The following is a 12,801-nucleotide window of genomic DNA, read 5'->3' on the forward strand; positions in this document are numbered from 1 at the left end:
CCCCCCGCCCCTATTAGTCCCCGTCAAAAGGTCGCCCCTCCGTCCGTTCCAGGCCCAGGAGACTCCTTCCCGCCCACTCGCCGACCACCGTCCAGCTCCGTTCGGTTTTACCCCGCCGCTGCTCGCGCCCAGCTCCCTGTGCCCGCACTACCGCCCCTCCCTTCTCTTTCTCTCGTCAGACCCGCGACCGACAGACAGACGGCCTGCGAGCACCATCATTCTCCTCCATTCCTGACATTCTCCATCGCAAACCCCCGTTCGCTCGCTCGCGCAGACTCTCGGGCAAACCCGCACACATCAATCGCATCGCCAGTACCACCAGCCTTGGACGACACAGCCTGATCTTCTTGTCCCCCTTGACGAAGCAGTTGCAAACGTCCTTTCCACACATCGCCCAACATGGCCGAATTCGTCAGAGCACAGATCTTCGGAACGACTTTCGAGATCACTTCGCGATACTCGGATCTGCAACCTGTTGGCATGGGAGCTTTTGGTCTCGTTTGGTATGTATTACACCTCTGTCGCTCTTGTCACGCACGTCTCTAGCACTCTTCGCGTGGCCTTCGGCGTCGTGCGAATGGCCTCTTGTGTGTGGGGGTTGCCATTGAGGTGCATTCGGCCAAGTGAGGGAATCCAACTAACGCCTGTGCTCAACCAGCTCTGCCCGTGACCAGCTCACCAACCAGAATGTCGCCGTTAAGAAGATCATGAAGCCCTTCAGTACCCCGGTTCTCGCCAAGCGAACGTACCGCGAGCTGAAGCTTCTCAAGCACCTCAGACACGAGAATGTCCGTATTCCCAGCCAAAAGGGCTCACAGCCTTGTTCTCTCACAACAACCTGCTCACAGTCGATTTAGGTCATTTCCCTGAGCGACATCTTCATTTCCCCCCTCGAGGACATCTACTTTGTCACCGAGCTTCTCGGCACCGACTTGCACCGTCTACTCACCTCCAGGCCTCTGGAGAAGCAATTCATCCAATACTTCCTCTACCAGATCATGGTGCGTCAAGTTGCTGCGTGCACGCCCACGCGCTCGACCTCACTTGCTAACTCTGCTGCAGCGCGGCCTCAAGTACGTGCACTCAGCGGGCGTCGTCCACCGTGACCTCAAGCCCAGCAACATCTTGGTCAACGAGAATTGTGATTTGAAGATTTGCGACTTCGGCCTGGCGCGCATCCAGGATCCCCAGATGACAGGCTATGTCTCGACGCGTTACTACCGCGCGCCGGAAATCATGCTCACGTGGCAGAAGTATGATGTCGAGGTGGATATCTGGAGCGCGGGCTGTATCTTCGCCGAGATGCTCGAGGGCAAGCCGCTCTTCCCTGGCAAGGACCACGTCAACCAGTTCAGTATCATCACGGAGCTCCTCGGCACACCACCCGACGACGTCATCAACGGCATCGCCAGCGAAAATACGCTGCGCTTTGTCAAATCGCTGCCCAAGCGTGAGCGCCAGCCGCTCAAGAACAAGTTCAAGAATGCCGACCCTTCGGCCATCGACCTGCTAGAGAAGATGCTTGTCTTCGATCCCAAGAAGAGGATAACGGCGACCGAGGCGCTGTCGCACGAATACCTCTCTCCCTACCACGATCCTACCGACGAGCCCGTCGCCGAGGAGAAGTTTGACTGGAGCTTCAACGATGCTGACCTGCCTGTTGACACGTGGAAGATCATGATGTGCGTTTCTTCCTGTCCACTTGTACACTGCTTACCGTTCAATACTAATGACCTATCACAGGTACTCCGAGATCCTTGACTACCATAATGTGGACGCCAACGTGGCACAACTCGAGGAACAGCTCAACGCTCAGGCGGCGCAACAATAACAGAGCGACGTCACAGGCGATTGTGATGAGGATGTCAGCCATGGTGAACAAGACGGAGACAGGGTTTCGAGCGACAGCCCTGATGGGAGAGGAGGAGGAGGGGCATGATACCACGCGACGCAGCAAAGCACGAATGGTGTTACCAGTACATTCTCATACTGCCGGTGTTGGGGAGACGGAATGGGTGGATCCTTTCTCACTTTTCTTACGTTTATTTTCTTCTTCTCAAGTCCTCGTCTCGTCCCCTTACTTTCGTGTTACTGTAAAGGTTCATACAAATTCAGAGGCAGGCCCAGCGACACATACACGCGTTTGAGGGGAAGGGGGCGCAAAATGGCATACATGATGAGTCGAAAACCCTATTGTTTCAAAGACGGGACTCGAGTTCTATTGTGAACCCGCACGTGACAGCTTGGCGGGGTAGAAGAAAACCCCCCTTTTCCTCAACCCCTCTTGTGAAATGGCTAATGGCAGTCTACGTGGAGGAAGTGGGCGGTCACGAATGCATGCAATGCAAGACACGCTGGCAGGCAGAGGGAGGGGGAAGACCTGTGACTCGCTGCTGAGGTGGTCGACGTGTCGCCTCTGAGATGTATCGCCCGTAACCTATGGCCCGACAGGAGCATGTGGTATTGGTTGGGGGTGATATGGGAGAGAGAGGGGTGACGTATTGTGTCTTGACAACGGTCGGAGGGTAACAAGCCACGGGAATGGCCCCCCAGACGAGGAATGCCGTACGCTGTGTTGCTTTTGGCACCGGCATTGCGAGCTGGACCTGCGAGCTGGTGGTCTCTGTTGGGCTCGTGTCGCCATCAGCGCAGTGTACGGCAGTTGGTGCTACCCTCTCAAGGCTCTCTCAATCATCTACGAAGGTACTTGCTCTCCTGCCGACGAACGACCCACCTGGCCTGTCATCGTGCTTGATGGCTTGAACTTTTAGCGTCCAGCTAGCACCCACACCGCTCCAACCCCCCCCCCCCCCCCCAAAGACCTCTGCTATTCCACGTGATTGGCGTTCATGGCGGTGGCCAATGCCTGGGTAACTGGAGGGAGGGATCCAAATGCAGAGGGGGGTTCTTAGGCGAGGAAGGGGGTCTCCTCCCTTCAATTCAGCATCACCGAGGGAGATTTGACCATATCTACCAGCCATGCGTAAATCCACTTCGGACCCCAGTTCAGCACCGCAAGTCCCATACTCAGCATTGTTTTGATTTCCCTCTCCATCTAAGGGTCTTCGGTCTTTTGGGGGATCGCAAAACATCTGTAAGCTTCATGCCAGCTGGGAAAATACTCCCCACGATCGTCAAGCCTTGCCTCTCCAGAGGGGTTCAATGCTATCACCCAGACGGAAGGGTGTCAACATCATTTAACCTTTGCTAGGTACTGCATCTTTTGGACGTTGCCCCCCAATCTTCCATCGAGATTCATTCCTGTCAACGGACCGAGCTAGCACGACAACGTAGCCGTGAGGACGGGACTTTGTTCTGACGACCTCCCTACCGCAACTCTTCGACGACAGCCAGAGAGCACCGAGTTCGTGATTGACGAACTACGCTCGGAGTGCTGTGTCTCTACGACTGCCACAGGCGCAGACACCAATACATCGACCGACACTGGCATATCACGACACCGACAAGTCGAGCCAGCCGCCTCCCTGTCTAGGTCGAGAATTACATGGCAAGCTCATAGGGGTTTTGCCCCCACGTTCAATAGCTTTCAGGACAACATGGCCGATTCACCGCCGACTCGTGCGAACGGCAGCTTGCCCGAACACATCATGACTGATGTTAACCTTGACACACCGCCGTCAGTCGCGGCGGCGGCGGCGGCGCCGTCCATTCCGTCAACTCCCAATATGCCCAGCACACCAAGCCTGTCTTCCTCCAGGTCTTTGTCTGGGTTCACGCCGCTCGTCACTGTCGTCGACTTTCATCATGCCAGGGGTCCGGAGTGCGAGAAGTGGTTTGGTGTTCCTGAGGGATCCGATCCCGCAACAGAGTACGACTGGGGTCTGCTCCCTTTCATGGCACTCAGCGATGGTGCCCACGCGTAAGCTACTGTCCTCCTTGGCCCTCCTCCCACGAGGGGATCCGTCGACGCTCGAAGCTGACCACCTCTTCTACCTTTTAGTTCCAGCGAAGACTTCTCCTACTTCACCCTTCTCCGACCCTCGAATCCCGACGAGAACGTGCCGGCGACCTCTCTCTTCGGCATATCATGCACTCGCCAGCTCGATGCCGCCCAATTGCTCAACCGTCCCGCCGATGTGACCCGGTCCACTGTACAGAAAGCCGTTGTTGTTATTGCCGACAGTCCCCAGTTCTTCGGCATGATGCGCGAGCGACTCAGTGTGGTCACGCAGGCCTGGTTCGCTCAACGCGACTTCTCCGACACGGAGATCCTGCGCCGTTTCCAAGACAGCCTCGCTGACGAGAAGCGCCGCGGCGTACTCAATTCCGATGAGGACCGCGACCAGTATCTTGGTATGAGCTTGCGTGAGCTTGTCCGCGAGTTCCGCTGGCAGACTCTTGTCTTGCTCAAATGTTGCCTTTTGCAGCCCAAGATGCTTTTCTTTGGATCGCGGTGCGAACGTCTGTGCATGATGCAGTTTTCTCTCATTTCCTTGATACCCGGCCTGATTCGAAATTTGCAAGACTGCGCGGATCCCGAGATGAACAACTACGAGAAGGGCCTGGCCACCCCAACAACCTTGCGGACGAGCGACCGCAGCTCCCTGCTCACGTATATGGGCCTGCCGCTGCAAATCTTTGGCAAGGGCAGCCTCTTTGGGCCCTACACCCCCCTTCAGCAACTTGATATTCTTGCCGACTTTGGCACGAAGTCGTACATTGTTGGCAGCACCAACTCACTGCTCCTACAGCAAAAGGACCGTTACAGTGACATTCTCATCCACCTCGACGACAACACGGTCAATATCACCTCGACGTCCCTCCGCCAGGCCCTTACGCTCTCGGCCGCTGACCGCCGCTGGATTGACTATCTGACGCAGGAGGTCAACGACACGTGGGATGAGGCGAACCCCGGCCGCCCCAAGACGATGGGCTATGTTGGTTCCGAGGAGTTCATCCGCCTGCAATTCGAAGAGTACATACTCTCCCTCATCTCCTCCTTCAAGTACCACAAGCACCTCCAGGCCAACCAGCACAACCCTCGGGCGCTGTTGCCACACATTGACGGCGACCCTGTGCTCGACTTTGGCGCCGACTTCATCGACGCCTGGCAGCGCACCGAGAACCACCGCATGTGGAACACCCACACCGACTCGCACCTTTTCGACGTTGTCGAACCAAAGCACCCCTGCGCTGGCGGCCTCACCATTGACGACGTCCAGCGCCGCATCGCGCAGCAGGTTCAGGACATGCACCTCGACGAGCGCTTTGCTGTCGGCCGCGAAGCGTTGGGACGGAACCTGGCTGCCGGTCGCGAGAAGGCGTCTACCATGTTCAACAAGTTCTACGCCGATATGGAATCTTACCGTGAGGCGCAGCGCGCCAAGGCCGAAGAGCAGGCCGCCGCGCAGTCGGCCTCCGCGAACTCCGCCGCGGCGGAGAAGAATGGCGTCACTGATCATGAGGCCTCGCTGGCCGGCGGGAGCGGCGCCAAATCGACGACGTACGTCGGCAGCTGGGTGTCTTGGGCCGGCGAGAAGAGAAAGGGGTGGGGTTCTGGCTGGGGAGCGCGCAAGTCGGACAAGTCTGGCGCGTCATCGCCGGCGAGTGCGCTCTCGCCGAGGGAGGAGGGCGCGAACCGCTTCTCCGGATCGTCGTTTTTTCCGGGTCGTAACGCCCACGGACAGGCCACGACGGCGGGCGCTGGACAGGATGAGAAGAGGCCTGTGACGGGCAACTCGTTCAGCGAGAGCATCTTCTCCTCGGCAGGCACGACCGACTCGGCGCCGGGAAGCCCCAGGGGTTTCAAGCACGAGGAGTTCATCCCGCGAGATGTGACGCACGGGCGACCCGAGGACAAGACCAAGGCTCCCGCACCGCACGATATCAAGGATGAGGTTGTGGCTGCTACGCCGACGTTGGGGCCAGTAGTGGATAAGGCCGACTTGAAGAGTGAGACGGTCACGCCGACACCAGAAAAGGTTGACGTCGTGTCCGTGAGCAAGAAGGAAATGGCCGCCCCAGCACCGGCCGACGAACCTGTGGCCGATATCGTCGTTCCAAGCACAGCAGCAACGGCCGATGCCCACACCAACGGGACCAAGCTCGAATCAGAGGCAGGGGCAGAGACAGGAGCAAAGATGGAGCCCGAGGTCGTCACAGCGACGGGCGAGGTCGTGAGCAGCGCACCTGCCGCCGACGGCGTCAAAGTCTGACCAACATGATGGACTGGCAGCCGTCCGCTGACAGGCGATGATGGTGGAAGACGGGGAAAGTGGAATACTGTCACGGCCATGATTTGTCCTCTCTTGATTTGAGGCCACTAGACGCACAAAGTTAGATCTGGGAGGTGTGTGTGCCCTTTGTAATATGATGATGAATGTTTGGATGATATACCCCCCCCCCCCCCAAATTTTGACTGTTGCACGTTAAGGCTGAGTTGACCTGATCTGGTCGTTATGAACATCTTTAACAGAAGAGCCGTGTGAAATAATCTCCACTCTATGGCCAGCAACATTTGTTCGTTTCTGTTGAATGGCGTTCAGTTTCCTTGCGAGGTTCAACGACCTGTCTCGCTCGCCATTGTCTACTTTGCCGAACAAGACCACATTCTCATCCTGGTCCTACTAGGAGTCTTTCCGAGTGAGCTAGAACATGTGAATGGGAGAGGAAAAGCAGTGTGCTGCCCAGTCCTGCCATGCAAGCCAAGCGTTCGGCGAATCGCGAGCACATGCATTCATCAGGATAATCAAATCTGCAGGAAGGCTCAGTCAAATGTAGCGCAAGCAACTAAGCCCATATCATATGTCTACCCGGGACACCCTGCCCGTGCAATACTACCTAGATGCAGAAGGAATAGGCCCTGAGGTCTACCGTATAATGCGCGTAGAATAGAAAGAAAACGTGGTTACCACTTCAGAAATTGTGCGTCGCTGCGCTCTCGCCTCTCGCGATACCGAGAACGTCTCACCCCATAGCCCAATGTAGAGCACTGCCGCCAGGGTGGTCGTGGTATCATCCCCTCGTGAAAAAAGAAAAAGAAAACTTCCTAAACCCCAGGTCTTTTGGATGCCATCGCATGCCGAGAGTGAAACGAGTAAAACATAATGACACCCATCCAACGCCGTGCCTCCTCCCATAAGCGCATGTTCCCCAACGCCGACTCACTTGAAGAGACTCCGCAGGTCCATCAGCTTCTGCCGCGCTGCATCTCCTCTATCGAGGGCCTTGCCCTTGCCATCCATGCTGAGGCTAGCGAGCTTCTTCTTCTTGTCCTGCAACTCGATCATCTTCTCCTCGAAACTGTTCCGCATAATGTAGCGTACAGTCTGCACAGGACGCTTTTGGCCTAGTCGATGCACACGGTCGACGGCCTGAGCTTCTGCGGCAGGGTTATACTGCGGCTCCATAACATATACGTTGTTGCCTGAAGTCAGGTTCAGGCCGAGACTACCGGCCATGATAGACACCAAGATGACGTGAATCGAGGGATTATCACGGAATTCATCCATAGCCTTGGTCCTCGCGTTGCGGCTCATCTTACCGTCGAGTCGCGAATAAGCGATGCCTACGCTGTCAAGCGCCATTTCAATGAGGTCAAGGTGGGTCGTCCATGAGGAGAAGACGACCGACTTGAACGGAGGCAGCGTAGGGTTTGCAGCAGTCTCGGCTTCCGACTTCAGCAGATCCTCCAGCAGGGCCCTTGTTTTAGTGTGAGGCCCGTTGTACCTGTCAAACGTCCTCTTGCCGTTATTGGCAGCCTTGGCCTTGATGTGACCGTCGTGCTCGACGTTGGCACGAGCGCGCTTCAGTGCAATGTACTGCATATCGACTTGGTTGGGACAGAATAGACACTGGCCCGGCTGATCTTTGGCCAACTCCTTGACCTTCTTGAAACAAGGGCCGCAAATGACGTGGTAGCACTGCGTCATGTACCCAAGAATTTCCTCTTGCCCCTCGGACTCGATACTAGCGCCATCGCTGGCGCCGAGTTTCTTGGTACACTGACTGCACTTGTCAGCATTCGTATTGAGCATCAGCTCAAACATCTCGTATGCTTGGCGTTCGCTCAGTGCCGGTTTATTGGAGTTTTCGTCATCACTATCAAGGTCAATAGCCATGTCTGCTGTCATGCCCTCCAGAGCTTGCATGTCGTCTGGGTTGAGGAGGTCGGCACCGTGCGCACAAAGCAAACGCAGACGCAGGATAGAGCGCAGAATGTGAATATACGTCTGGCCACCGAGGGCCCCCTTGCTCGATTCGGCATTGGCAGACAAGACCTGTACTCGATCTTGAGCGTTCTTCTCAAACAGATCGTAGACTTGACGTTCCTCCAGGGTCATGTCAAGCTTGATGACATGGTCGGTACGAGGAGGAAGGTCGATCTTGTCTTTCAATCGCCGCATCGTGATGCTGTCCACCATGATGCGAAGCTTGGGGACGATCTCGGGGTCGCAGGCTTTAAACGGGTCGACGATGAAGCGGTTGAAGCGGTTCCGGTCGTCGAACGGCTTGAGTCGCAAAAATGCCAGAAGAGCAGCCAGGTCCTCGAGCCGGTTCTGCACCGGCGTGCCGGTCACAGCCCATCTGCGGTTGGCTTGCAGGCGGACGATGGCCTTGAACTGCTGCGTTGACGTTTCGCGGATCATGTGTGCCTCATCGAGCACGATACGGAACCAGCCAATTTCCTCCATGGGATACTTGCCCGGCTTCCGCTTGTTGCGCAGACCGAGTTCTGTGGAGATGGAGCCATATGTGGTGATGACCAAGTCATACTGTGCCAGTTGCTCAACGTCTCGGATGCGGGTAGCGCCGTGATACACATAATAACTAAACTTGCCAGGCTGTATGTGCTGCTTTATTTGCTCCTCCCAGTTGAAGATGGTCGTCAGTGGACATACCAGCAACGTGGTCTTGGCGTTTCTTTTCAGTTTCGTGAGACCCAATGTGTTGAGGGCTGCAGACATGGACGACGGTTTCTGGGGAGGCTCCTCGGGTTGTATCAAGGGAGACTGCGCCCAGGTCTGTGCTTCGGTGAGCGTATGGCAGACGAGAGAGAGAATACTGAGTGTTTTGCCGAGTCCCATCATGTCGGCAAGGATGCCGCCCCTTGTTTGTGGGGGCAGCTGCCGTTCGTTCAGACCGGTGACGACGTTGAGGAAAACCCGCTGCCCCGTCGAGCTTATACGGGCCTTGTAAAATGAGTCTGTCGTTCGCTGCTCCCACGTGGCGTCGGCCTCCTTATTCGTCATGAAGTACAGGCCCTGCTTCTGGTGCTTCAGTAGGGGTGTGACAATGAGGTCCGATGGCTCCAGCTCGGGAACATCGTTGTTCTTGCCCATTTGATCGAACACGCCCATGACATCGGAACGCATCTCTTCGACAGTCCGCTGGGCAATTGCCATGCCCGGCACAAAGTTGTTCGGCAGAGTCCGTCCGTTGGCCTGCGGTCTCGGTGCCGCTGGCTCGGTTGTCACTACTTGGTAGTTGACATACTTAATGCCCTTGTCTACCCTGTTGGGGTGGCGCAGGACCATTGAATTCTTTTTGAAATGGTCTGCCACGGGCTTTGCCCACTTCTTGGGCCCATAGATGACCAGTTCGAGGGGGTACAGCTTGGACACTCTCGACCGCGGCTCCTCCCCTGGTTGCTTCTTCCGCGCAGGTATTCTGCAATCGGTCCTGATTTGCATATTGGCATCCATCAGGGGCGTAAGAGCACCGGCTGTCATTTCGTCAATATTGCCAATAATCTCCCGGGTGAAGTCGTAAAGTGAGATGCGCTTTGATTTATCTCCAGTAATCCGCTTCGCCACGACCTTAGCGGGCGGGAACCAGTTGTCACCAAACAGGCTCTTGGCTCCGGGTTTAGCAGACGGCACAATGCTGCAGAGAACCTTGCCTTGAAGCATGCCATAGCATACCTCTTCGTTGTCGGGGTGTTCAATCACCTTAACATCATCATCATCCACTAAATGGAGGTTAGCAGTTGGTGGTGGCAGGCCACAAGCAACGGGGAGGGACCTACCCAATGTCAAATCAACTGTGTGTGTGGTCCTTGCGGTCCCATTTTGTTGCGCCTCCTCTCGCTTTTCTTTCACGTAGGCGCCGAGCACGCCGCTTCCCCCAGAGCCCATACCTTTCTTTCCAGTCATCTCAGCGTCAGCCTCGGGCGTGTCGACTTTGCGTCTCTTTATTGCGGGGGCATATGCGCGATCTTGGACGCCGTTCATGCGCTCGATCATGCCGCCTAAACCCTGCATATGGCCATTTGGTGTCGATCGGCCGTCGGTGACTGGTGTCGATGAGGTCGATGGCACGGATGAAGGGAGTGAGTCGTTGGACATGTCGGAAGGACCGGTGAACTCGAAGACCATGCCGCCATTGTGTTGTGCGCCGGCGAATTGGTTTGTCATGGGGTAGCTGCGTTGGGGATAGCCGTGAGCTGGAGAAGGAACGGCTTGCTTGCTGCGCGGGGCAAGCAAGGCCTGCGCGTTCCACGCCTGCGCCGCCGGGGCTGTCTGGTTGTTCCAGCTAGGGTCTTCGACGGCAGCAGCCTGGCCTTGAACAGCAACCCCATGTTAGCATTGTGTGGAGGACGAGGGGGCAAGATGGGGGCAGGATGTAACCTACCGTTGTGCCGGTTGGCGGAAGCCATGGCGGGCAGAGGAGGCGGGCGGACAAACAGGCACGGTGTCTAGTTGCCGTTCGGTTCTGGGTGAAGGGAGAAATGTCTGCCACGGAAGGCGGGTCAAGAACGTTGTATCGTGGGAGGTCGAGGGGCGGGCGTGGCAGTGGTCATAACGCGCGATGCAGTTGAGACGCTGGATGCCGTGAGGCTCTGTGGGCGGGGGCAGCCTGTTGTTTCCCGGAGAGGCTGCGAGGCTGCCGAGGCTCGATGTACGGGACGTAGGAACAAAAGAAGGCGTCGGCGCGGGAGGGACAGGAACGAAGGAGTATACCGGGCGATGTTGGCCCACGAACAAGACAAGAAGGATGCGGGCTGTTGGCGCTATTCGGCCCAAATGCGAGCAGATAGTCGCCGAGGTCGCGCTGTTGGGGTATGCGCGGTGGGCGATGAGCAAGTCAGCAGGCGGTTGATCGAGAGACAGAGGCAGACTGGTGTGTGACGACGTAGTGTGGAACAAAGGGTGCTTCGTCGGGGCGAGGTCGCGGGTTTGATAGAGGGGCGACTGGAGGGAGTGTCTGTGAATGCTCCTCTCAGACAGCGCGCGTCATGGCGTTTGCGTTGGCGAGAGAGGAAAGGGAGAAGTCGGCCGGCGACGTGCGGTGACACAGATGCAGATGCAGATGCAGATGCAGATTGCAGAAGCTACAAGTACCAGGCCACGCGCTCTTGCAAGAACAGCATGTATTGACTTGGGCTACGTGATGCTGAGAGCGACCTTCGGGATGCGGGTAGGTGCAGTCGCTTTCCATACCTTCCCGTCCGCTGCCATCACTCCTTCCTGCATTTGCCTTGGCCCTTGGCTTCGCTGACTAGACGCGGCACATGCTCATCAGTGACAGGCAGGCGCGGCCGGGCATGGTCACTTGCATTTGGAGAGCGCGACCTACAGCGGGGGAAGGTGCCGGCGGGGTCAGGACTAAGCCCTATACGGCTAGCGAGAAATCTCCTCGAGGCACGTGGCCCAGTGCAGAATCGAGACGGAGGGGCCGTGCTACTTGACACCCACCTACCAGCCGAATGCCAGCGCCTGAGAGACACTGTAGATGCCTTTAGGCTCTACATCGAATCCCATGCCTCAATAATTCTGGTCACCTAGGAGAGGAGGGGGGGGGGGGGGGGGTTTCAAAGATCTAAGCAAGACTTGGACATATTAAGACTGTACAGATAGAAATGTACACAATTACTCTCCGAGGCGGCGGCTGTGCAGTGCAGCTCGTGTAGATGCTTCTGTTCTGCTCAGCCTTACCTACCTAGGTAGGTATGTAGATAGGTACGCGGTGTGCCAACCTACTAACCTAACAGCACTAATGATTACATGTCGAATTCAGAAGCCCCGCCGGCCACTTACCGCCCAGCCTTCCGTCATTCAGCTTGTGTCAGAGTAATTACTCCCCTCGTCACACCAATCGTCTTGAGAATGGGGGTCATGGGACCTGACGAGATTTCCGTGGAGGGTCCCAGATCAGCATAACCACGCACTCCTTTTTTCTCTCCTCCCTCTTTTCCGCTTTGTCCAGTCTTGACATTGGAACCCGGATCTGGTGGACACCCCATGTCAAGAAGGAAATCGGAAAATCGATCGACTGTGCCACCCAACCGTCTCATCTGATCTGGGGGGTTTGTCGATTCAGCCACCATGCCCATGTCCATGCCCGTTGCCATGCACAGGCTTCTGGGCGGCCTGTTGCTTGCGTAGGACGTCCTGTCTCAACCATCCCCCCTGCTCCACTGGTCGGTACGATTTCTCGTCGTGGCTCCGGCTCCGACTCCTGGTCCGCTGTCTCCGCCGCGCCGCGTTCTGCTGCCGCCGGTTCGGCGACCGGGACCGCGAGGGGCTCTGGCTTCTTCGACGGTCGAGGACCACGACGCGAAGCAACCGTTTTCTCGCCGGCGAGGCCGAGCCGTCCATCGCGCTGCGCGACGTGGTGCGAGATGCAGCCCCGTACGGCGACGTCGAGCGCCGTCGGGGTCGTCCGCGCAACGTGCTCGATTCGCCAGATGTGCCGCACTTGGCTGCCGCGTCGCACCGAGTAAGGCTCCGGTGTCGCTTGCGGCCGCGGTTATCAAGCTCGAGGGCGGGCGGTTGAGCTGTCGCGTCGTCTCGCCAGGCCCGCACGACGTCGAGATGTGCAGTCATTGTGGGCGGTCGT

The 12,801-nt window shown here is 57.1% G+C and overlaps 4 protein-coding genes across 4 annotated transcripts; 2 read left to right on the forward strand and 2 right to left on the reverse strand.

The window, feature by feature from the left end:
• Positions 1-399: 399 nt before the first annotated feature.
• Positions 400-1,831, forward strand: HOG1 (MAPK protein hog1; the record flags this gene model as incomplete). The annotated part of the gene is made up of 5 exons (XM_028635886.1): positions 400-503; positions 659-788; positions 858-1,001; positions 1,063-1,682; positions 1,744-1,831. 5 exons carry the CDS (start codon positions 400-402, stop codon positions 1,829-1,831), a joined length of 1,086 nt encoding a protein of 361 aa, XP_028491724.1.
• A 1,726-nt stretch (positions 1,832-3,557) lies between these two features.
• AVL9 (late secretory pathway protein avl9) lies at positions 3,558-6,176 on the forward strand (the record flags this gene model as incomplete). The annotated part of the gene is made up of 2 exons (XM_028635887.1): positions 3,558-3,880; positions 3,968-6,176. 2 exons carry the CDS (start codon positions 3,558-3,560, stop codon positions 6,174-6,176), a joined length of 2,532 nt encoding a protein of 843 aa, XP_028491725.1.
• Positions 6,177-7,124: 948 nt separating this feature from the next.
• Positions 7,125-10,618, reverse strand: D7B24_001666 (uncharacterized protein; the record flags this gene model as incomplete). Its single annotated transcript, XM_028635888.1, has 3 exons — positions 7,125-9,931; positions 9,989-10,522; positions 10,594-10,618. The coding sequence occupies 3 exons, from the start codon at positions 10,616-10,618 to the stop codon at positions 7,125-7,127; spliced, it is 3,366 nt and encodes a 1,121-aa protein (XP_028491726.1).
• Positions 10,619-12,278: 1,660 nt separating this feature from the next.
• Positions 12,279-12,788, reverse strand: D7B24_001667 (uncharacterized protein; the record flags this gene model as incomplete). The annotated part of the gene is made up of 1 exon (XM_028635889.1): positions 12,279-12,788. The coding sequence occupies one exon, from the start codon at positions 12,786-12,788 to the stop codon at positions 12,279-12,281; it is 510 nt and encodes a 169-aa protein (XP_028491727.1).
• Between the last annotated feature and the right edge of the window lie 13 nt (positions 12,789-12,801).

Source organism: Verticillium nonalfalfae (genome assembly GCF_003724135.2).
Source record: "Verticillium nonalfalfae strain VnAa140/NRRL 66861 chromosome Unknown scaffold_135, whole genome shotgun sequence".
NCBI lineage: Eukaryota > Fungi > Ascomycota > Sordariomycetes > Glomerellales > Plectosphaerellaceae > Verticillium > Verticillium nonalfalfae.